Consider the following 23,910-nt stretch of genomic DNA (forward strand, 5'->3'; position numbering starts at 1 on the left):
AAGACCCAGGTACCACAGACAAGGATGGGTAGAAGAGGAAGCTGTGACCACTGCAGCAGCTGCTCATGATGAAGCAGAGGGGAAGGCCAGGAGGTAATGAAAATGTAAAGCATCTTTTGAGATAGTAAGTGTCCCTTGGCTGACAGTGTTTGCTCAAGTATATGTTTAGTTTGACAATATTCTTTTCTTTTCCCATGCTGTGTTATAGAATATCCTTGACATTTCAGGATATAAGGTAAGCTCTAAACATAATTATTTGAAAGATAGTTTACCCTTTACCCTGGAGAAGGTGAAGTCTTAACTGCTTGAGAGGTAGTTTGTGGTTTGCTTTTCTTTCATATTATTTTTTTATCTCTTTCCCCTGTTGCAGCTTCCTATGAAGCGTCCAGTGAAATTTACTGGGATGTACCAGAGTAGAAGGACCAGGAAACCAATCTATCATTAAACTCACCTGTGCTCAATGGGGATCTCTTGGGTCCTTACATATTTGCTCTAATTTCCACACCTTTGGGAAATGGGACAAAATTTTGAATTAATTTTAGAATAAAAAAGACCAAATATAGGACAGTTTTGACTGTGCCTCTTTCCAATGACCATTTGATTACATATTATTAAATGTGATGGCTTTGCTACAGTTTCCACGAGAAGCTGAGCTAAGTTTTACTCCAAAGTTTTAGGTGTTCTGAGACTCAGACCTGGTCTATATGTGTGAGCAAACCTCCCAGGAGCTAAAAGTGGAAGCAAGGTTAGCAGAAGCCCTGTGAACCGAAACTGCTGAGTTTCATGTGGCTCTATATGTGAACAGTGCCACATTTCAATAGCCCTGCAACACCACCAATCAGCCAGAGATGGGGAGAAAGCGTGAGCACTAGTGATCTACTGTCACGCATTTACGTTCAAATATATGCAAGCATTTCCCTTTTTGCCCTATAAACTTAATAGAACTATTTTGTGAATTCAAAACATGAAAAGTAAATAAAACTTCCTCCTTTACCCTTGGAGAAGAGATAAGAGGGACAAGGTTACAAGCAAGGTTTTAAGAAGATGTAAGGCTGTAACAGCTGTGTTGAGTACTATACTTTCCTTCATGGCGTGGACTCTGAGGGAATGCTACGCTGATGAACTAATTGAGATTTCCCTGTTGGTGCTTATGTCTAGGTACTCCCAAGGGTACCCTGGGCAAGGTGATACAGCACCCTTTATCCCTCTTAATAGGAAGAGGCCCTTCGTGAGTTTCTCCCAAGAGGCATTTTTCAGTGCCACAACCCTAGGAGCTGAGTCCCCACTTGTAGATACGATGTAGCGGCTTGGTTTGACTTTCCTTTGCAAAGTCATGCTCTTCCCTCATGTCACAAAGCCCTAGAGGTTTGCCCTGGGGATTTTGGGGATGACACTGTGTTTGGTGACTGAGACTGCCCTTACAGAATTTTTTTAATCTTGTCTAGTCAAATCAAAAAAGTGAAAGTAACAAAAAGGTCTGGAGTGAAGATCCTGATTCATAGAGGATTTATTGACAGTACCTTTGAAAGTACTGCTTAATATGCAAGGTAAACAAATTAAAATCCCAGCTTGTGGTCCAAGGGCATTCACAAATTAGAAATGACCCCCTGCCTGCCGTGGGAGTGCTAATGATGTGAAAGCTGAAAGGAAGAGAATCCTCTTGGGAGAAGAGAGTGGGTCAGAGGGGCTTTTGTAATCTACCAATCTGTTTGGCTTTGACAGGCTCTTTGTCTAACATAGGAGATGACAAGAGGAGCTCAGGCGCCTGGCAAAGATGGGAATGACTGCCTACAAGCTTTATGTATTTGTCATTTTGTGTTCACTCAGTTGTTGGTATCTCTTGGCTGCCTCTGTCCAGGGAAACACTTCCCCTCACCTGCAGCTATGGGCAGAAAGCAGAAGCAGCCTAAGTCACTATCACAGAGTATGACACAACGTGGAGCTTAAATCACAGGTCCAGTAACTCTGTTTTGTTTCACATCTGTTTTAATCACAAAAGTTGCCTCTACTCCAGACCTGAGAAAGCGAAAAGGTATCCACTGTACCCTGAGTCCACATCTCACTCATGGGCTGACATGGAGAGCGCAGTGCAGGTGGTGGCAGTGTTGGTATCAACTGCAGCAACTCATTGATGTGGTCTGAAGGCAGAGTTGGTGTTGACAAGGACCATGCCTAGGAACCAGACTTTTCTACACACACTGACTGTTAGGAGTTCTACTACCTTGCACAAGAAAGCAAAGCTCTGTCTCCAAGGATGTATACACAATTTTCCTTGACTCTGTGAAGAATCTGAGTGAAGTTCTAGCCCCACTAAAATAAAAAAAGGGAAAACCATGTCATCACCTTCATATAATGCTAATGTGGATATCCAGATCCAGACACAGGTGGATATGCATGGAATTCCAGATGGCTATCTAGAAAGTGCAGGCAAGGGGCTCTGACTGTTCTTTAGCTGTGAAGAAAAAAAAATCTTCTCTGTTAAGAGATACTTTCTGTTTAGCTTAAATAAGGAAGTTTTAAACAGAATGGGTTGCTCAAAATTATAATAGTGTGTGACTTAATCTGCTCTTTGCTTGGCTCTACTTGCTCAGCACAAGCAGCTGGATTTGCTGGAGCCCTGGGCCTCAAGCTGGGAACTTTCACCCAGATATGTTGGAACAGAGTGGATTTGCTTACTAGCTGGTACAGTGTTGTGTTTTTTCTTTAGTTTGGGAAGAATATTAATAACACAGTGATGTTTAGTTGTTGCTAAGTGATTTTTATCCCAAGTCTAGGCCTTTTTTCATTACTATGTCCTGACTGATTTAGTGCACAAGAAACACAAACCAGAAGACAAGGAGCTGCAGCCATCAGCGGAAGCTACAGCTCGACAAGATAAGAGCAGTTAACAGCCGGGCTGAGGGGAGACAGAGAAAGAATCCAATAAGGTGTTAGAAGACCCCAGCCCAAAAATCACCACTGGACTTGAAATCATGTGAAGAGAGCGTGAGGGCAGGTGCATAAATCCTGAGGTCTAATTGCCTGGAGATTTTTTTCTTCTGGGTCAGTATAAGCTGGTCTGGTGCTGTACCACTCTATTAAATTATTTCTTTTTATGAATCTGACACCTGAGACTCTGCTGCGGAAAACCCAGGATAAATAAAGGGTTCCTAAAGGAGGAAGTACACCTGAGAGTGAGCGTTTGTGCAAGGATTTGAAAGGGAGCCCATCAGCCCCGCTGAGAACAGACTCCAGTCCCAGCAGGGAAAGCCTGGGTGGTGTGTGTGACACTCCTTGAATGGTGAGAGAATTCTTGGGCTGTGGCTTCTCCTTTAACAACCTCATCCTTTTCCTTTGCTTCTCTTGAATTCTCTCTTGGATCCAGAACTGATGCAGCAAAGGTACCATTTGGATATAACCACAGCTACAAAAAAAAAAGGAGATGGTGGTTCCAAGGCCATATTCACAAAGAAGCACTTGCAGAAATGGCCATGCTATTCAACAATCTCTTTTTAAAAGCTGGTGCTGGACCAGACCTGAATGGCAGTGTAGCAAGCTGCCTGGTTAGTGGCACAGCTGCTTCAGCTGCTTTGTAAGTCTACACATTCCAAAAGCTGTTCCTGATTTTTGGCTGTTTAGAACCCCTTAAGTTGTGTTTCCCTGAGGCAGTGAGCACTGACAGCTGCGGGCAGCCTTTCTTTGGTGAACAGCACTCAGCACTTCTGAAAAAGCACCTTAAGCCTGCCACCCCACACCAAAACACCCCAAAATGTGGTCATTCAAGGTGGAAGCTACTGAGCTTTGTTCTTCAAAGGTTCACTGGCACTTAGACCCTTGGTAGTTCTTGATGGGAAACATGTTTAACATGTCCCAAGAAGAGAAGAGCAAGAGACCAAAGATGTCCGTTTTTCAACTTGTGACCGACTGAGTCCCCGCAAATTCTGTCTCACCTCCATCCTTCCCCGCTCATACTGAGGAGGTTATCCTTGAGCCTGCCAGGGTGCTGAACATGGTCAAAGCTGCTGAATCACGCACCACATCATTTTTATCTGTTCAGAACACCATCATTTTTAAAGGCTGTCAGAGGAAGGAGAGGAGCAATGGGCCTGGTGTTTCCCCATTCCCTCACATGAGGCAGCAGCTGTGGCTAGCCCCAGGGCAGGAACATATCTTTTTTGTCCCCTAATTTTTTCAGACAGGCTGAGGCTGCCTGTATGGTGGCTCCTTGTAAAAAGCAGCTCTTGCCTGCAAAAATCAATAACTGGGCTTTTTGTCTCTTCAGCTCCATGCTGAATGACAAAATGCTAAAACCATCTGTCCTCAAAGTCTACATTTCAGTCATATCAGAAGTTTCAGTTTTTACTTATGGAGGTTCCCTCAAGTACAATCCTCTCACAAAATTACACATGGTCTCTGATAGACACCATCCTCTGATTCTTTATTTAATCAAAAATGAGTAGTGAGACAAGGTGAGACTATGCTACAGAGTTTGCAGTCTCACAAGTCTATGGACCAAAGAGGAGGTATGAATGGGTTTGCAACCTCCCAGCATCAGTATAATAAAGAGGTCAGGAAGGAGAGCCCAGATGCTGAGGTGGAGAGCAAAATTATATCTTGGAAAGAAGGAAAAAGAACAGTTCAGAAGTACAGAAAAGTACATAGGAATACTTTGTTTCTCACTTTGCTGACTTGTCCGGGAATGAACAGATTAGCTATTGAAATCTGGTAGAAGAATACATACCATGATCCTTGTCACTGGATGTCACAGTCAGAAAAAAATTCAAGATGTTTTTAAACATTTTTAAACAGTGAGGTGAATCAAGCCCTGAAGTAGCTGGAAAACGTGCATGCTGGACTCGGTCACATGAAATCCCTACATGGAGAACATCTGCCTTTATGAGGATTCACTGCAGCTTGTGTGGAAGCTGGCTATAGAAATGGTTGGGTGAAGTGTTCTGGTTTGTGTTACATGGAAGATATGAGTTACCAAACACAGTAAGTAGCTCTTTCTGGCTTATAATTTATTTCTGAGGTGATAGGCTTGTTTGGAAGAATGCCTGGGAGAAAAGAAGTGGAAATGTTTAGAGAGGTCTGAAAGCTTATTGAAATGCTCCTCAAGCCAGGACACTGTGGAGACAATGCACTACTCAAGAAAGCAGTTTTGAAAAAGAAGAGATAACCTTGACCAATGTTGGTATCAACATAGCCTGTCCTATTATAAGAGGAAGAGGAGACAGGAGTTGGAGTGTAATTTTGAGGATCCCTGTTTAGCCAGGGAATCTGATTCTCCTGAAATACATGTTGCTTCTACACCAGGTTGTTCTGTCGACCAAGGTTCCCACTATCATTGGTCATTCATTTTAACAATTTTTGTGAGCCTTTTTTACCCTTTTTGTCATGAAAGGTATAAGGGAACAGGTTATTTTGAATCATTTACACACTTAATGGAAGATTGCAGGTCTCACCCAAATTGTCTTGTAGTCCAGATGCAGCATTTGCTTGTACTTGCTCTGGAAAACAACCACAGCAAGTTTCAACTGGAAGGAGGCAAGGAAAGTCACACAGCAACAGAACAAATGACACAGCTGGTTAGGTAACAGTCAGACACTGAGTGCTGTATCATCCAGACTCTTCTGCCCCAAAATTGGCCTTGAGAACAACATTTCTAAGCTTCCAACTGTACATTCTCTAAGGATTTAAGAGATCAAGGCCAAAGAAAATGGGGACCTCTCCTGACTTAACCTTACAAATTACTTCAAGGCAGAATTTGTATGAAAAGGCAGCAAAGGATAAGGCCTAATACCACTGGTCTTCTTGTGGCATTTCAGTAGTTTCACACAGAGAAGGGAGTCAGAATTAGAAAATCATTGTACTTATTGACACAGTATGAATTAACATAGTAATATTTTTTAACCATGGTATGCATAGAAAGGAACTTTTCCCTAGCTAATCTTATAAATCATTATTGCTCATCAATTATAATTTTTGTTTGAACTTATTATGTAAAGTTGAATGACATTTTATTTCAAACTCTGCAGACTGAAATGTGAAAGAAAAAAACCTCAATATCTGGTGCTCATGTAACCTGTACTTTGGTGTATTTCTTAACTGGAGGCTGGACTTCACAGTCACACCATATCTTGTATTTTATGACTGAGCCTTTACTCCTTCAGATATTTAGAATTAGTTGACTAATTCCAAGTAAGTTACTTCGAATAAATTAATAAATAATATGCTCAAGGATTTGGCTTTATTCTTTTAACCTGAGCAGGAAGATTTCTCTTGAATAACAGAAAGGGCATGAAACCCAGTTATCAGCATGTGGCCCACATAGTGTTCAGGCAGCATTCTTACACACAGAATGCCTTTTAATATTTTGGTGACACAATTCAGGCACTGCACATAGCACATGTGATGGAAATACTTTGCTATATTGGATCTTATAAAACAAATGCTGAAATTTCCCCATCACCACCTTGCTCAGTTCAGAGATAAGAGATAGGTATACGCATCTTTCATATCTATCTAATTGTATGTCCCTGCTCATTACTTAGTGGCCTTCTGCCAGACTGGTGCACGATGACAGGAGCATCAAAGGGGTTTTCCAGGATAACCACCACCTCTGTGTGCCATTATGCAGCCCCTTAAGAGCTTCTGTGACCAAAACCTTGCTTTTGATAAAAAACCTTCCCAATTACCAGCCTCCTTCTAGTGTCTCCATGATACACAAGGCAGCGCTGTTGTCCCCTTTTCACCTGTGTTTGGTTGAGCTGAATTTCTGGTGTCACATGATATGATGAGCCTTGGGGTTAAGGTGACTGCTCCACACTCATGCATGGGTGTGACTTAGTGGAGAGCCAGACTTGCAGATGACATGGTGCATCAGGTCTTGCCTAGCATCCTGTATGCTGGTCTCTATAAATATCTGTACTAGAAGTACCTCACCATTGTAGCTGCAGAGATTAGCTGCACATTTGCATCACACTGCCAGTGCACTCATATGGGCAAGAACTGAGTGTCACCCCAAGGGAATTAAAAAAATTAACATTCGAGGACATTCAATAACTTCTTCTTTGGCAAGGTAAGAAGTGACCTGTCCTTTCATTGTGATTACTTAATGTGCTGTAGGTATTGAAGGTATTTTGCTGTAGCTGCCAGAGTATTCACTACAGCTGGGACAGTGAGGCTTTTTCCATTTTGGACCTCTTTGCTACATGTATGAAACTTTACTGTGATCAGCTGTCAGGCTATATTTTACCTGTCAAGATGAGTTTTCTTTTTTGTAAGGGCAAGGGATTCTCTCAAGCTTTTCTGAATTAGGGAAGAAGAGAATACCTTGTGATAATTTCTGGACTTTCTATGAAGGGGACAGGGTGTTAAAATTTTAAGTCTATCCATAGATTTAAACATATCCTTAACTAAATATCGCTAGAAAACTTAGGATGAAAAAATGTGTTTGACAAATACGAAAACAACTGAACAGAAATGTGTAATGTGCAAGACAGCCCAAAGGGTAACTCATAAACCTTTGTGAACAAATATACATGGCTTTGTTTCAAAATCCATTTAAATTCAAGAAGTTTTTCATTTGTCCAGCCCACCACCGGCAAAAGTCTTGTATAAACCAAGGCTTGGTCCTTATACTGAAAAATATACTGGAATGACTTTTCAGAAAGACCATTGAGAGCTTTAGGGCTGAAACACAACAAAGACAGATGAAGCTTGAATTTCAAACATTCCCTCTGTGCCTTCTGGCTACTCACAGTCTTACAGTGCGGCAGCAATTTGGGTTTTTTTGCTTTAGGAACTGTAATTGATAATACTCTGATTTAGTAACTCCTCCTAAAGTACACTCTTAAAGATATCCAGGGCAGCGTGTAGGTCGATTTTTATTTATGACCTATTACATACTGATATATTTTAGCAGTAATTTAAATTAGCTCCATTTGCTTTATTAAATATGATTACTGTGTGTTTGTGCTCTGTATCCCACTGGAATCCTAAAGAGGGACAAAGATTCCATTTGTCTGAGTGTTGCACAAATACAAACTAAAATGGTCTGCCTTTCAAAGAGGTTAAAATCCAAATAAAAGCAGAGGTTGCAAAGAGTTGCAGGTGGGGCAGCCCCTGGTGCACATGATTAGGTGACAATTTTGGTCAGAGCTGTAAGGACAACTTGCAGCACATCAGCCCAATGGTTTCTAAGGGAGTTGTGGGTTTTGTTGCAGAGAAAACTTGGAAGAAAGGATTTGAGGGGCGAACATGAAGTTTTTTTGTGGGCACTCTTCCCACCAGACAGTACCAGACAGTGTGGAAGAAAGCACTTAGGTATTCACTAGCAAAGTAACATCTGGGTATGAGAGAGCTGAAAGGGAATAAACACTGCAAAAGTGACACTAGACCCCAGCTTTGAACCGTGAAGCTGATGGCGAAAGAAATGCTTCAGCAGGGAGCAACTCAGCTGAGGAGCTACGTGGGGTAGTCTGAGTAAATCTCTGTGGGAGCCATCCCTCCTCTGGTGAATGAGGGACCTGAAGATGAGCCATAAGCACCCTCTGTACATAAACAGAGTGACTATGTTAGGAGGTACAAGTTGTGCTCTTTGCAAAGGCCTACCTGGTACTCCTGGAAGCAAACAAATCCAACCAGAATCACACTGGTTTCATGTAGTCATAATATTGAATTCTGCCTGGATTTCATTGTAACCCAGCATCAGTTAATATCCGTATGTTGTAAGGTATTAGCCACAACTGGATTTACGCTTTTCTCATAAATTAGTTGCAAAGTACTTTACTGCAACTGTGATCTTCCAAATTAAAATGGTATCTTTTATTGAATAGCTGTTGCAGGACATCATCCGGTTATGGACTTTAATATCTGGAATATAGTATAATTTACATCATTCCATCAAACATCTATCAGATTTCAAGCTGGGTTTTAGGCTACTGCATTTGAATCACCAAAACATGTACAAATTGGAAAACTCAAGAAAGAAAAAGGATCAGCTTATGGCTTTAATTTCTTTGTTTAAATCTACCATGAGGGTGAAGAAAATTTCTTTTTAAACAAAAGAATCAGATCCATTCCTTATGAAAACAAGCGATTTAGAAAAACAAGGTTAGAATGCCACCTGGGGGCTTATATTGCCATCACACTCCACTTTAGATCAGAGCAGCATGCAATTTGTACTGTCAGATAAAAAAATTGTTCCCTCCATTTTCTTCACAAAGTACAGTCAGACTTTGAGGAATTCATGCAGGTGTTATTCCATTTTATGGCACTTGTTTCCTTAAACCTTCAGCAAGAACATAATACAAGAAATAGGCAGTGAAGAAGCAAACCAATTTGCTTTGTGAAGAGAAACACAGCATTACACACTGCGTGAGGTACTCTGTTTTTCACAGATAAATATAAACCAAACACAAGAAACACAAAAATAAGCTTATTTATTGACAACACATAGAAAAGACTAGATTACATCAGACAGAGAAGGCCACAGTTTGCAGAAGCAGAAAAGTGATTGTTAAGGCACAGATAAACTGCAACATCAAAGCATTAAAAATGGAAATATACAGCAAATAACTCTAATCCATTAAACTAGTGTTAAAAGTAAGAGTTTCCTCAACTTTATTTTCAGGGCTTGTGAACCCAGTATGACAAAAGTGAGAACTCATATGAGTCTTTCCCAGAAATTACAGCTTAATAGAAATGAAGGCTGTTAGTATGTGAGTAGCATCTCCACACTACTAGTATTCATCTGCACTTCTGGTGAACTTTTCTGAATCTGAACAGGCAGGAGAAATTATTATATGTTTTGCACACTTAGATGTTAAATCTAAGGCCAAGGGAAGAGAGGAGATTTTCTTGAGAATTTAATCAAGGCACCATTTAGTTTTCCCTTGGCCAGGAGCAGTGTGATACCCTTCTCCACTTCTCTCCAGTCTGCTGAAATTCTCCGTGAAGGGGTGGATAGGAGCACTGCACTGCTTGGCTCCATCTCAGCTTGTATGATGAGCTGCATCATGGTCCTAAGAGCTGAAGGACTCAAGTACCTACTCATGGGTCCTTCCATCGAGTGAGCTGCTCTGGGACCAAGGATCTGGGAACTTGGTTGTCCTTGTGGACCATGAAGGATGTCTGTCTCTAGGGGCAGAGCTATTTTGTGTTTTCTCACATCACTGGTCATTTGACTGACACAGAAAAAAGACAGAATGCAAAGGTGACCTCATATAATTGGGCAATGTGATTTTCTACTGTGGCTTCAAGGGTAGCTGAAGCCATTGACTGGTAGGGGTGACAGAGCCTTTTCTTGCAGCCACAAAAATCTAGAAAAAAATACAAATTTATTTATTTTCATCTACGAATCTGAACCCATACATTTCTTTGGCCTGTGAGCAACTCCAGAATTTCATGATGAAAGCAGCTGAACCTTCCATGAAGGTAGGTGTTATAAACATATATTGTAATATTGGCTTCTCACAAGTATAAAGGTAGATATTATATAATGTTAGAAATGCTTTTTTGCTGTGTGGATGTAGTTTTCTCTCTTTTTAGCAAGAATGTTAGCAAGTGTGAGCAAGTAAGATAACCTCCAAGCGAACAGAGGATGAGGCCCGAGAAGCTGCTAATCAACACTTTGTCCAGGGAACAAAAGGGCCCAAAGGCTACTCCGCCCGGAGAATGGGGGGGCCAGGGGGGCCCAGAGCCGCTATCACCGATCTGCCCGGAGGGCAAAGAGGCCCAAAGCTGCAATCAGCCCTGACTGCCTGGAGAATTGAGAGGTCCACTCTACCATCGACTCTTACCTAGTGAGCCCAAGCCCAAGAATCAAAAGAAATAAAATTGCAAGGCAGAAGAATATGCGTGCTCTAAAAAGGCGGAACCAAGGAGTGGCCATGCAGAACAGCTCCTGGAAAAGTTTGAATATGCATAGAGAACAGACAGTAAAAATGGTATAAAAAGGACTCACCTCGAGCATCAGGCGTGCTCTTGGCAGAGCGCCAAGGCACCCGGCCGTTACCTCTTTGCTTTATTTTATGTGCCTCTTATTGTCTTTATATTAAACTCTTTAAATTCTCACAGGAGAGTGAACCTCGTTTTTCACATAGGGAAACATTTCTCTCAGATACAATGCCACGGCTGGAGCTGCAGAGATCACCTTAGGATATGTAGGGTTGAGTTAATTACCACCCATGGTTGAACTTCCATTCCCTCACAAGTTCCTAGACTTTAGATTCAGGCTCACCTAAATCCAGCCAATATCCCAGGTCTACTGCAACCAGAATTCAGGCCAAGAAGGGAAACTCATTGTGCTCAAGTGGTATTGCTGGATGATCTACTCTTTTCCTAAACCTCTAGATGCTGGTGGTTAGTTGGGAGATAGGTGGTCATGTGACAAAATAAATTGAATCCTCTAAGGAATGCCACGAGGGTGCCCTGGTGGCACACTGCAGGTCTACAAGAGCACCCTTGAACTGGCAGGAGACACTGAGTCCATTTTTTCTCAGCACTTTTTATCACCTTCAGTCACAAAGTGAACTGGTTAGACAGCATGGCCTCAAGCACCAGAAAGATGCAAGTGACACTCAGCTATGTTAGCTCCCATCATCCAGACCACCTTGTGTGGGAGCTCAGAGTGTCGCCAAGGAGAATGGCTCTGTCTGGCATAGGGCCTTGGGAGAGACGGGAGGGCCGCATTTGGCAGAGGCGAGACAAGGAGCAGGCGAAAAAAAGAGTAGGATAGTTAATGGGAGATTGGACAAAGAGATTGTAATCTGTGGTCGTTGGAGATGTAAAACATGTGACCTTAGAAACTGAAGTTTTGTAGCTGCTGAACTGTTAGTTTGTAACAATATGTAAAGATGTGCCTTGTACAATAAAATTTGGCTTTGCACGCACCCATCGAAGTACGTGTTCAATCACCGACACATTGCACTTCTAAGAGGGCGTACGGATTGAAAGGGATAATTTCTCTGTAGGAATAATAGATATCTGAGCTTCTGTATCACTCACCTGAACTGGGAATGCAAAGTTAGCCATTTCCTGAGGGGGCGGATTTAACCACCATTGAACACAAGGAAGAGCAGCATGGATTTTTAAGACTTATATGATGGTTGTGGAGGACTGTAGCATATGCTGTCCATTGATATATCATCTGTTGTCTGGACTACTCTAACTCTGTTTCTTTAATATGTGAAGTGTATTTGATCTTGGCAGAGTGTGAAATCCTTGCAGGCACTTTTCAGCTGCTCTAAAGGAAAATACTATCTGGGTTAGGCATTTTGAAACTGAATCACAATTATATCTCAAAGGTATATGGTCTGATTTAGAGAAGTCACTTCAAAAAGAATGCTTTCTAGTAGTTCCTTGATAAAAATCTCTCCAAGTAATTCTTACAGTAAGACTGATTGTAAATTGTTCACTTGTTCCTAGGGACTCCATTCAATGAATAAAATCTATAGAAAAATTTGAACTGTGTAACTTGAGGAAACTGTTAATAGGCTTCAGCAACTTATAAGCAACTTATAAGTTATAACTTAACTATATAAGTTATATAAACTTATATATATATATGTAAGTTTATATAACTTATAAACTTATAACTTATATAACTTATAACTTATATATCTCTTACAACTTATAAGAGATATACAATTAATGTGACATACTGGAAATGTTAGTTAAGAGAGCATGAGGTGACCTAGTGACAGTTTCTATGCCTAGTCCCTACAGAAGAGGCCAGGATCTCACTGGGGCAAGGGTTGAAGGGGAAGCCATTGTGCTAGAAAGCAGGAAGAAAAAGTATTCCTCCATTCAGATACAAAAGCCTGGGGACAAGAAATGTCACATTTGTGGAAAAGTGTGCATGTGTAATCACAACATGTGCTGCAAATTTACTGCAGTGAGTGTTATCCTCTAACACTCCATCACTTTCACATAGTTTAAGAGCCTGAACACAATCCTCTGCCAATGGTTGACAGCAACAAGCCATAAATTGCAGAAGACACTGCATCTTGGCCTATCAAATGCAATGGTGTGATCGACTGCACTCTTTACCCAGGAATCCCGACAAACGCAGCACCTGTACCAACCACACTGGGAAACAGAGAAGTTGCTTCTGCTTCCTGGAAGTGTACAGTACACTAGATGTTTGAAATAGTAACAACAGAACTGTTTTTTTAAGAATGCAAGAAGCATTCAAAGAAGAAATGTACAGAAATTCATACAACCTACAAAGGCAGAGAAATGGAAAATGGAGTAAAAATTCTGGAAGCAGACAGCATTTTTAAAGGAATTAAAAGATGCTCAGAAGCAGAATTCTGAAGTCAGTTCTAATTAAGGAGACAAAAAGCACTCTCCTGAAGTCCATCTGTGGCCTGTTGACCCTGGTTGGATGCCAGGTACCCACTGAGCTGCTTTATCACTCCCCTTCTCAGCTGGACAGGGGAGAGAAAGTACAACAAAAATCTCATGGGTCAAGATAAGGACAGGGAGACACCAGTCACCAATTACCATCAAGGGGAAACACACTACACGTGGGAAAAATTTAATTTAATTTATTGCCAATCAAATCAGAGTAAGTAAGATAATGAGAGATAAGGGAAAAAACATCTTACATCTTCCCTCCACTTCTTCCTTCTTTCTGGGCTCAACTTTACTCACAAATTCTCTTCCTCCTTCAGATGTGCAGGGGGATGGTGGAAGGAGGTTGTGGTTGGTTCAACTCACGTGCTCATACAGGTCATACAGCTGTAAGTAGCATTATGCTGTGCAGTCCTTCCTTCCAATAAATAAAATGTAACAAAATGACTCAACACTTGCCAGTTTGGAGAATATACCAAATTATTTAGGGACACTGCCGAGGACCAGACTGGTATGACAAAACATTACCATGGAAACCTTTGTGGCTGTATCTGCATGCACCAAGTAATTCACTGGCTGTGCCTTTAGTCTGCAGGAATTGCACCTCTAAGATGGAAATCAGTGTGATTGCACTGAAATGAAAAAGCAGAAGTTTGCTAAAATAGGTAAACAGCTGCTTTAAAACTGGTTTATGACTGTTATCAACCTCAGTTTGTTACAAAGCTGCAAGGAATTCACAGCAGTTAACAAATGGTAAAACTCAGGTGACACATCACAAATATTTGTTGAACGTAGGTTACTACAGTGTCATTTCATCCTAGATCTGAGATGCATCCCATGCTTTATACACAGAGGCTGCTCATTAACCGACGTTCAGGAGGGGTGGAACACCTCTCCTGTGAAGAAAGGCTGAGAATATTGAGATTGTTGAGCCTGGAGAACAGAAGGCTCTGAGTTAACCCTTTTGTGGCCTTGCAGCTCCTGAAGGGACCTAAGAAAGATGGAGACGGTCCTTTGACAAGGGCATGAAGTGACAGGACAAGAGGGAATGGCTTTGAACTGAAAGAGGGTAGATTTTGATTGGGCATTAGGAAGGAATTCTTTACTGTGAGGGTGGTGAGGCACAGGAACAGGTTGCCCAGAGAAGTTCTGGATGCCCCATCCCTGGCAGTGTTCAAGGCCAGGCTGGATGGGGATTTGAACAATCTGGTCTAGTGGAAGGTGGCTGGGCCCATGGTAGAGGAGTTGGAACTAGATGATCTGTAAGGTCCCTTCCAACCCAAACAATTCAGTGGTTCTGTGATTTAGAGAAGCACCATAATCTCCTGCCCTGTGAGAAATCTTAGGCATTGTGCGGTGTTATCTGAAAAAATGTGGGCAAAAAACCATCAGGGCAAGTGATCTGTGTATATTCAGATGCTCAGAGCAGTGCCTGCTGGATGTGTCTGAACACCTCCTCTGCCAGTTGTGTCTGCTCAAGAACGGGGTTTGTGTGGTCTTTCGGGATAGGTTTTGCGATCTTGCCCCACATTCACCTAAAACTCAAAAGGCTTCCAAGATTAATGCACCGCATCATCAATGTCTATAGTTGTCTAAAGAGTGTGAAGGAGATCCAGGCTCTTCTCTGTGGTGCCAAGCAATGGGACAAGAGGCAATGGGCAGAAACTGATGCACAGGAAATTCCACCTGAACATGAGGAAGAACTTTACTGTGTGGGTGACCGTGCACTGGAACAGACTGACCACAGAGGTTCTGGAGTCTCCCTCACTGGAGATATTCAAGAACTTCCCGGGCACAGTGTTGTACCAGGTGCTCTAGGATGATCTTGCTTGAGCAGGGAGGTTGGACCAGATGACCCACTGTGGTCCCACCTAACCTGACCCATCCTGGGGTTCTGTGATTCCGTGAAGGGCAGCAGAGGAGCAGGACAGTGAATCAGGTGAGTTTACTCGTATATGTTGCTCCATCCTGATGGGACCATCAAAGACCCCAGGGAGGATGGAAATAGCCATAGCCAAGGGAAATCTGTTAGTTAGAAAACATTTTGGTGCTCATTCCACTTCACAAAACAGTTGAAGACAGTCACAATAAAATGGCAATAACGTAATTGTGATGTGGGACTATGCAATATGGTAATATGTAAAATAATAGCATCAATCTGGTAATAGCATAAATCTTCTCTGACGTCGGAAGACAGCGAGATAAAACGCCAATAAATATTTCACTTGTCCGCCTTACGAAGCCGTGCAAACACGCTCGGGACGGGCACACCACCCGCCGCCCCTCACGGCACACCCGCTCGGCGATCGACTGCTCCGGCCGCGCCCGGCCCCGCCCACCGGCGGGCGGGTCTCCCGCGAAGCTCGATTGAGCAGCCTGTACCTCAGCGCTGCCGCTGCGGGGCCCGGAAGCGGTCTCGGGCTCGCTCCCGATGCTGCGGTGGCTGATCGGCGGCGGCCGGGAGCCGCAGGGCTTGGCGGAGGTGAGGCGGCTCCCTGCGGAGCCTTAGGCTTGGGGCGAGTGGTGCCATGAGGTCGGGATGCGCTGGGCCGTGGCCTTTCCCGCTGGGTGGGTCGGGGCCCCGTGATGGGCCGTGCTCCGGGCCGGCTCTCGGCCTTCGAGACGGTCGGACTGATAAAACGACTTGCGGGCGTCCTCGAAGGGAACCAGGGGAGGTGGGAAGGCACAGAAGCGAACCTCAAGGACTGTGTCCAGGTGTGGGCACTTCAGTTCAAGGCGGACATGGAGCTGGAGCGTGTCGAGAAAAGGGCGGCGGAAGTGGTGCAGGGTTTGGAGCACAAGTCCTGTGCGGAGCGGCTGACGTAGCTTGGGTGTTTTATCCTGGGGAAACGGAGGCTCAGGGGATATCTTGTCACTCTTTCCAACTACCTGAAAGTAGGCTGTAGCCGTGGGGGCTGGTCTCTTCTCCCAGGCAGCCAGCGACAGGACAAGAGGACATAGTCTCAAGCTGCACTAGGGGAGGTCCAGGTTAGACATAAGGAAGAATTTCTTCACAGAAAGGTATTGGAATGGACTGCTCAGGGTGGTAGTGGAATCACCATCTCTCGAGGTATTAAGGACTGGACGTGGCACTCAGTGCCGTGGTCTAGTTGACATGGTGGTGTTTGTCATGGGTTGGGCTTGATCTCAGAGGTCCTTTGCAACGTAGCTGATTCTGTGAGCAGCAGAACGACCGAGCAGAGCTCGCCCGGGAGCTATCGGGAGCATCCCGGCCCCTCCCGCTCGGTGGGGTTATGGTGTGTAGCTTACGTGCAGTTCTTGCAAGTCCTGCCTTCAGGACTCTGAGGTCGATAATGTAAATTATAGGCAGTGAGTTTTTATTTATGTGTCACAGCAGTTTGTAGTAGCCTTCCAGCATTTCTTCTTGGTTCCTCATCTACGAAATACGCTTTGTTATGTAGTACGCTGACATCCTTCCTGCTACTCAGATTGAGTAATGTTACTGAATTAGAGGGAGAGATTATTGGAATTTTCATGTCCGTAAGAGTCTGCTGAAGTTCTCATTGCAGATTTAACAAGAGTTAATTAAAAGTATTGCTGCGCTCCATATACTTAGTGCTTTTATAATCTAGACAAGTATGAGGAAATAATTATTTTCCAGCTGCTGTTCATGAGCAAGTTATGTCAATATCGTGGTTGACTTCAAAGGTCAGTACTTAATTTGGTGGAAATTTGGGTCTGCACCAGTTTGGAAGGACGATGTGTGGGATTACCTGTGACTTTTGTTGTCAGTCGAAATGGCAGTTGGATCTCAGCCATACTTGCAGGTTTGTGTGCAGTTGTTTTTAGAAGGAGGATGGGAAATATGATGCAGTTTTCTAAGATGTGCTAGAAAACCGTGTTGTTGTGTGTCCCTTTCCAAAGTTTAAACTCTGGCTCTGGTTTATGTACTGTGATTTAATAAAGCATGAGCATGAATCAAGGTGTGGCCCGGTTCTTCCATTCTGCCGTTCATGCCTTGGTTAAATCCACAGGACTTTTGTTCTCATTGTCATCACATTTTGTGGAATGATAGTAATAATTTTGCTTCTCTGTGGAAAATTTGAAGAACAAGTATTGCTAAGGGTTAGACCCTTAGTACGATGCAATATTGTTTCATCTAATAATCTTCATAACCATTAGTTCTTCAATAGGTAAGAAAGCCCACAGCAGTGTGTGGGCTATGGACTTAACGGTGTTTGTTTCTTGCGCTGTGACTTCAGACAGATGTGTTAAGAGTGGCATTGCACTGGGTGAATAGAGGAAGCCTCTGGCAAAGCTGTCCTAAGTTTGTGAAATGGAAATTTCTCCTTACCCATTTCTTTTTTTATTTTACTGTAGAACTGGAAGTCGTTTAGACTTAAGCTCCTGAATCTCTTCAGTTGATGGCCAGCCATGGTTTAGGCAGGGTGGCTCTGGTAGTTGGAGCGCTTAAGTGCAGGAGCATTATGGTCCATAGGAGCTGTTTTGTCATGCTCCGTGATCCATAAATCAGTATTCCTGTGTAGTCTTGTATACGTGGTTTTCATGAATTGCTTTTGAAACTCCCACTTTTTAAGTGCTTCACATCATGGAGGTTATAGGAAATTTTGAGGTTGAGATGAACATTTTGTTTGTTTGTTTGTTTTTTTCTGATTATTGTTGCTTACAGGTCATGCATAAAAACATGCAAGTTGGGAATAGATTCCATTAACATCAGCATCCAGCTTTTATCGCCAAAAATCTTGGTGTTGCTGGAAGAGAGACCAGTTAATAGTTTGTATATAGATTTCTTAGAGAAAGAACGCTCATCTAACCCAACACTTGAATAAATATGAATGGAGATCTGAAGAGAGCATAACTTGTTGTATGAGATTTCTGGGGGAAAAGATGTTATTTTGTTCTCATCTATAGGTACCTCATCAGCACTGTATCTTCCAATATTCACAGGCATTGTTAGAATTAAGATTAGACATATTGTTCAGAAGAAATAGCACCATCTTGTACTGAATAGGAAGCAACAACAGACTGTAGGATTGGAATATTAATGATACAAATTCTGAGTTTCTCTGAATGGTGTTAAAATTGCTTGCTGAATGTTTTCTGAATGCAGTATTGCTAATGTACTGAGATTTACTTAGGATTTTTAGAACTGTCATTTTTTTTTAAGGAATGTTTTGATTAGCTTTGGATGGCTGAATTCTAAGTTTTTATATTTATTATAGCCATGCAGATTCTACTTGTTGTATTATAAATGGGAACTGCTATTCTCATGTGATTGCATAAAATGAGGAACAGTTGCTTCATGAAATGCCCCAGATAGCACAAAACCAAGATAAAATCACAAGAGCTTCATTTAAAAATTGAGAACTCTTCAAATGAAGGTTTCTTTCCATCCGCAGGCCAAATAAAGGTTTCTTTCCATCCATATTTATTAACTATGTCATTCTTAGTTTCTGAAGAATATTACCATAGTACCAATATCAAAGTAATAGAAAATAATTTATTAATCTTGCAAGAAAAAGTTCAAGTTTCTGAGGATAACATGTTTCTCTTTCATGTGGTATTACCTGTCGTGTGCTGGATGTTGTACAGTGTTCTGTAGTTGCTGTTTTACAATGTACATTGTGTTGAAGTCCTCAAAGAAAGGACAGTCTTGGAAGTAGTGTGATGTTGACTGTTGTGTAAAATAAATCCAGAGGGAAGAGAGTGCTGTCACTGAGTAACTACCGAACTGTTTAGATGGTTTTTTTAAAAAATAATATCTGACAACAAGTTGTTACAGAATGTTTAAGACCTTAATTACAAAAAAGTTGTCTTGAAATAAAATTATGATTGAGATTGGCAGAACTCCTCTGCCTTGAAAATGCAGTGCTATGCAGTATTTTATTGACCCTGCCTAGTGATCAGCTTTCTCCAAGTGATTGATTGTTCTTTTAATTAATAGTCTAGTTGGGGGTAATTGCAGATGCTGTTCTATAAAATGATTAATCATTCTCTATGGTTTTTTAAGCGGTTTGCTTTGGTATTTTGTGAGTAGAGTACCAATGGGTGATTTATATATTATGGAACAAAACAGCATTTGTTCTCATTTGTTTTAAATATGTTGTCTTAATATAGGATTTTAAAATTGAACAGTAGATGAAAGATATGAGAGGTTCACAGCCATCTCGTAACAGGTGTAATTTAATGAAAATCTGAATATATCGTGAATTGAGTCATGAAACTGCCTCCTCATGACAGCTCATAACTAAGCTGGGGTTTCATCTCACTGTATCAGTGATTAAATCGGTACAAAATGTTTTTGTTAGACAGAAAATGGTATATCATAATTTAAAATACATGCTATAGAAAGCTTTTATTTACTTGAAAAAACAGAAAACTGTATTTTATAATGATTTTCATTAAGTCAGAATGGTATTTCAGAAACTTCACACATGTCTCTATGTAGATTGTTAGACATTACAAAGACATGATGAAAATAATTATGTTAGTACAAAATAAATTTACTTCCTTTTTTATGAATTTTAGAAATCCTCTGTACAGACAATTGGTGAAGAACAAATACAGAATCCTTACACAGAGCTCCTTGTGTTGAAAGGCCATCAAGATATAGTACGATTTCTAGTGCAAATAGATGATTGCAGGTATGAAATGCCATTTCAAATTGTTTCACAATGTTCTTAGCAATACTTTTGTAAAAATGTGGTAACATTTTTAATTCTTTTTACTTTTGATGGGGGAGGGCAGGAAAAACTGGTGTTAAAAAAGGCAAGGGATGAATACTCCCTTTTCTTGCTATGTTACTATGTCTTTTGGTTTCTCTTTTAAGTTATAGTTTAATGAGAAAATAATGGTGATAATTTTTTGTACTGAGAAACATAAACAAAGCAATTGTTTTGTTTATGTTTCTCAGTACAAATTCATTTGTTTGTAAGAATTGCCTTTAGCTGATTCAGCTGTTCTTTTTCAGTCTGTTCCTGGTCTGAGTGTTGCACTTTGTACATGCATAGATTCTCGCAGAACAATATGCAGTACTGTCTGCTGCTGTTCTGACAGGATGCATGTGTTGTGTATTTCTGAATTGAGGATAGCTGTTATTTTACCTTCTGGTTCTATGAAAGAATGTAATAGACTCCTACAGATATGCTGTAGCAACTGGACATGACATCAACAATACCGAGTGTTGCTTTTTCTCTCTTTCCAATTTTTTGTTGCACTTTCTGTTGGTGCTAGGGTGCTAAATTCACTTGACCTTTGGTTGATGGAATTTTTTTTTAACTTTTCAAGTTTTAAAATTTTCAGCTACTTTATTCAGCATGACTACTTAGCAAAAGTCACCATGTGCCTAACCTCTGCATTACATTTCTCTTCCAGATTGATCTGATTCAACTTGCTATACCTCTTTGAAACCTGACAATTCCTTTGTTTCTCTCCTTCAGGTTTCAGCTGTATGCACCTTTCTTTATATTTCCTGACAGTCTTTATCAGTAACTTCTGAAGACTGGGTTATCTATCTTCTGAGGACAGAGTTATCTGAAAACTGGAAAACTGGTTAAGATGAAGTACTTGTATTTACCTATGTCACTTAGGAAGTGTGACTGAGAGAATGAATTATGATAGTTGTACATTACAACCTAGTTTCTATTCTAGTTTTCTCTAGATTAGCCTTGCATGTTCTTTAATTTAACTTAATTCTACAAGAGAAGAAATAATTTTCTGCCTTAAAAGTAAGGTTGTGAAGTCTTTAGTCAGTCATAAAATGTAGTGACTCTTGGCTGATGCGGAGAATTAAATAGAAAATGTTTAATGACTAAGAACATAAGTAATAGGTGGGAGTAGCTCTGTTAAGGAGCTGTAGTAATTTATATCTTTTATGGATTAGACAGAGAAGGGAAATTCTAATATATTCATCAATTCACTACATGAAGTTAACGTGGGCAAGAGTTTGTTTTATATCCTTGCAGCATACAGCAGGTGTTTTGTGAAGAAAGGTTCTCTCCCTCCCCATGCACATTGACTGGAAGAGACCATGCCAGTGGTCTCTTCCAGTTCAGAAATGCTCACAGAATCTTATTTTCTAATATATTTTATATATATGTGTGTGCATATATATATACACACACACTCATACAAATAAAAATTTTACGGAAGACTTCATGGAGGATTTTTGGCTTGCCAGTTTTTATTTTTAATGTCGTAAATATATGTATGTCAGAAAAGTTACATGCATTATCATGAAAGTTATTTTTACATTGTAGTAGTCCACCAGAAGATTCATATTAAAATGGAAGAATCTCGTGTGGTTTCTTCAGTCCTTTTTTTCCCAGACAAGTTATTAAAATAACCCTTTATCAAAGTATGTTTTTCTCAAAATGCATACTGAATCGGTGTAATTCATCTTTGTAGAAACACCACAGTATTCTTAGCTTGCATACACTGTCTGTTACAAAGAAGTCTTTTACCGTTTTGCACTTTGTTATTTGGTAGCAGGTAAATTACTAAAGCTAAAATAATGATAATCATTGTAAAACTAAAGTCTGAGTGGCTACATTTAAGATAGGTTATCAAATAGCATATGAATAAGGAGTAAATTGTATAGCTGGTTAGTATTCTGAGAGTTTGAGGAGTTTAATGGAGTTGTTTTGCTGGACAGTAATTCTAAATTTTTATTTATCAAGAATATGGTATTTTCTATATTGTTAAACACATAATATTTTTCACTTGATTCTTTTCAGTAAGATTAGTATTGTTACTCGGCTTCTGAAATGTTTTTATTTAGTTTCTGCAGCTATTCCGTTGTGTGCTTTTTGTCAGCTATTGTAAGCCAAGTTTCACGCTTCAAGTCTTTAGATAATATCATCTTAGTGAGAATTTTACAGAAGGATTTTCTTGTTTTCTCAGTGGCTCAGCTAAAACCAGTGAGTGGAAAATTTTCTCAGATTGGTTTTTGAAGATACTAAATAAATCCTCTATGAATGTAACAGAAAGCTGGTTGGTTTTTTTGTTTTTTTTTTCTTCTTTGCTCGTGTACTTTTTGAACATGAAGTAAGGCTCATATTGATTGGAAGATCACTAAAGAAGGCTAAGTCTCAGCAAGAGTCTTCCAAAAACTGGACTGAGATAAAATTGCAAGTAATACTCTACATTGACACATTAAATTAAACAGTGTTCATAACACATTTTAAAAATAGGCTTTTTTGTTGATCATTTGACCATTCCTTGCTTCTTCAGGAAACAGACAAGGTTATAGATGGTGATGATCATGACTGGAAAAGACTGAGGTGATCCATGAGAACATTCTTTTTATAATAGTATTGGAATTCTTAAGTCTTGTTCTTATATTAAGTATATGTTGATAACCACCTATTTAAATATACTGACTTCAGATTAGAAACTGTAATTTACAAATACATGCCTATTACTTAGAGTCTGATACGTCTTGTAAGTATTTTTTCTTCTGTAAGTATTTACTGTTTTTCCATTACATTATGCTATAATGAAGTTTTCAGTTTGTTGTGGTTTTTGTTGTTTTTTTTTTTTTTTTTTTTTTTCCCCAGGTTTGCATCTGCAGGAGATGACGGGATCGTATTTCTTTGGAATGCTCAGGTTAGGCATCTTTTATAGGGATGGCTTGTGTGCTGTGGAGAGGGTAGAAGTTGTAAAGAAGAGGTAGAAATGTCTAGGAGCAAAAAAGCAGAATGAATAAGAATTGCTGCAGAGCTACTGTTTGAAAATGTAAAAGTGGAAGGAGTGTTGAATCTTTGTTTACAAAGGTAAGTTAGGGAAGTAGAAGTTGGGTGAACCCAAGAGAAGTGTAAGTTTTCAAAGTTAGAATGTTTTGGGACAACAGTGATTTTAGAGAAATTTCAGATTAAATCATGTTGTTAAAAGCAGAAGTGTTTATGAAATTGTGGTTTTAATTACTCTTTGAAAGTTTATTCTGTGTTTGTGTAAATGCTGAAATGCTGACTTGTAACTCAACAAATATGTAGCAAGATCCCAAACCTGCCTTACACTTAAGATTTAGATGCATTTCAATGGCTCTATTAGTAATACTTCTTTGTAGTATGACTGATTAATAGAGAGCTATCACAAAATTATATTGGAAAGATAACAAAGTCAGTGGAAATTAAAGATTGCATGCCTTGCAGGAACAGGCCCTTAATTGCTTGCTGTAATAAAAATCTTCTCATAACTTTTTAAAACCTTACTAAGACATTAGTTTTATCATACAAATTGTGCTCTGTAAGTGTGGCACCTTCCGTTCTGCTCTTCTACTCTGTTTTGTTGACAAAATTGTAGAGAACTGATGAATATTAGACCTTTGTTAAGGAAGTCTAGTATATGAGTTATATCTCTAGTATAACAATGAGTTACATTGTTTAATAAGAAGCTTGAAGGGGAGGCATACTGTACTGTCTACAGTAACATTGAACTGAGGAAGAAAAAATTTCAGACTTTAAATTTTCTTTAAAATCTTCTGAAAATTTTATGTGACATTCATGATGGTGTAATTTTAAAATACAAAAGGAGAGACTTGAAACTTCTCTTTTAAGCAGTTTCCATTAGTGCTTTGCTGGTTTTGAT

General features: G+C 40.4%; 1 protein-coding gene across 2 annotated transcripts in view; it reads left to right on the forward strand.

The window, feature by feature from the left end:
* Positions 1–15,698: 15,698 nt before the first annotated feature.
* WDR41 (WD repeat domain 41) overlaps positions 15,699–23,910 on the forward strand; it is a 28,697-nt gene continuing 20,485 nt past the window's right edge. For both annotated transcript variants that reach the window (XR_002273219.2, XM_010413943.4), the window contains exons 1-3: positions 15,699–15,823; positions 19,852–19,967; positions 22,881–22,929. Coding sequence is in view for 1 of the 2 variants with exons in the window: in XM_010413943.4 (XP_010412245.2) it covers positions 15,773–15,823; positions 19,852–19,967; positions 22,881–22,929 (216 nt within the window). In the remaining variant the exon portion in view is untranslated. The remainder of the gene's footprint in view (positions 15,824–19,851; positions 19,968–22,880; positions 22,930–23,910) is intronic.

This window comes from Corvus cornix, chromosome Z, assembly GCF_000738735.6.
Source record: "Corvus cornix cornix isolate S_Up_H32 chromosome Z, ASM73873v5, whole genome shotgun sequence".
Taxonomy (NCBI): domain Eukaryota; kingdom Metazoa; phylum Chordata; class Aves; order Passeriformes; family Corvidae; genus Corvus; species Corvus cornix.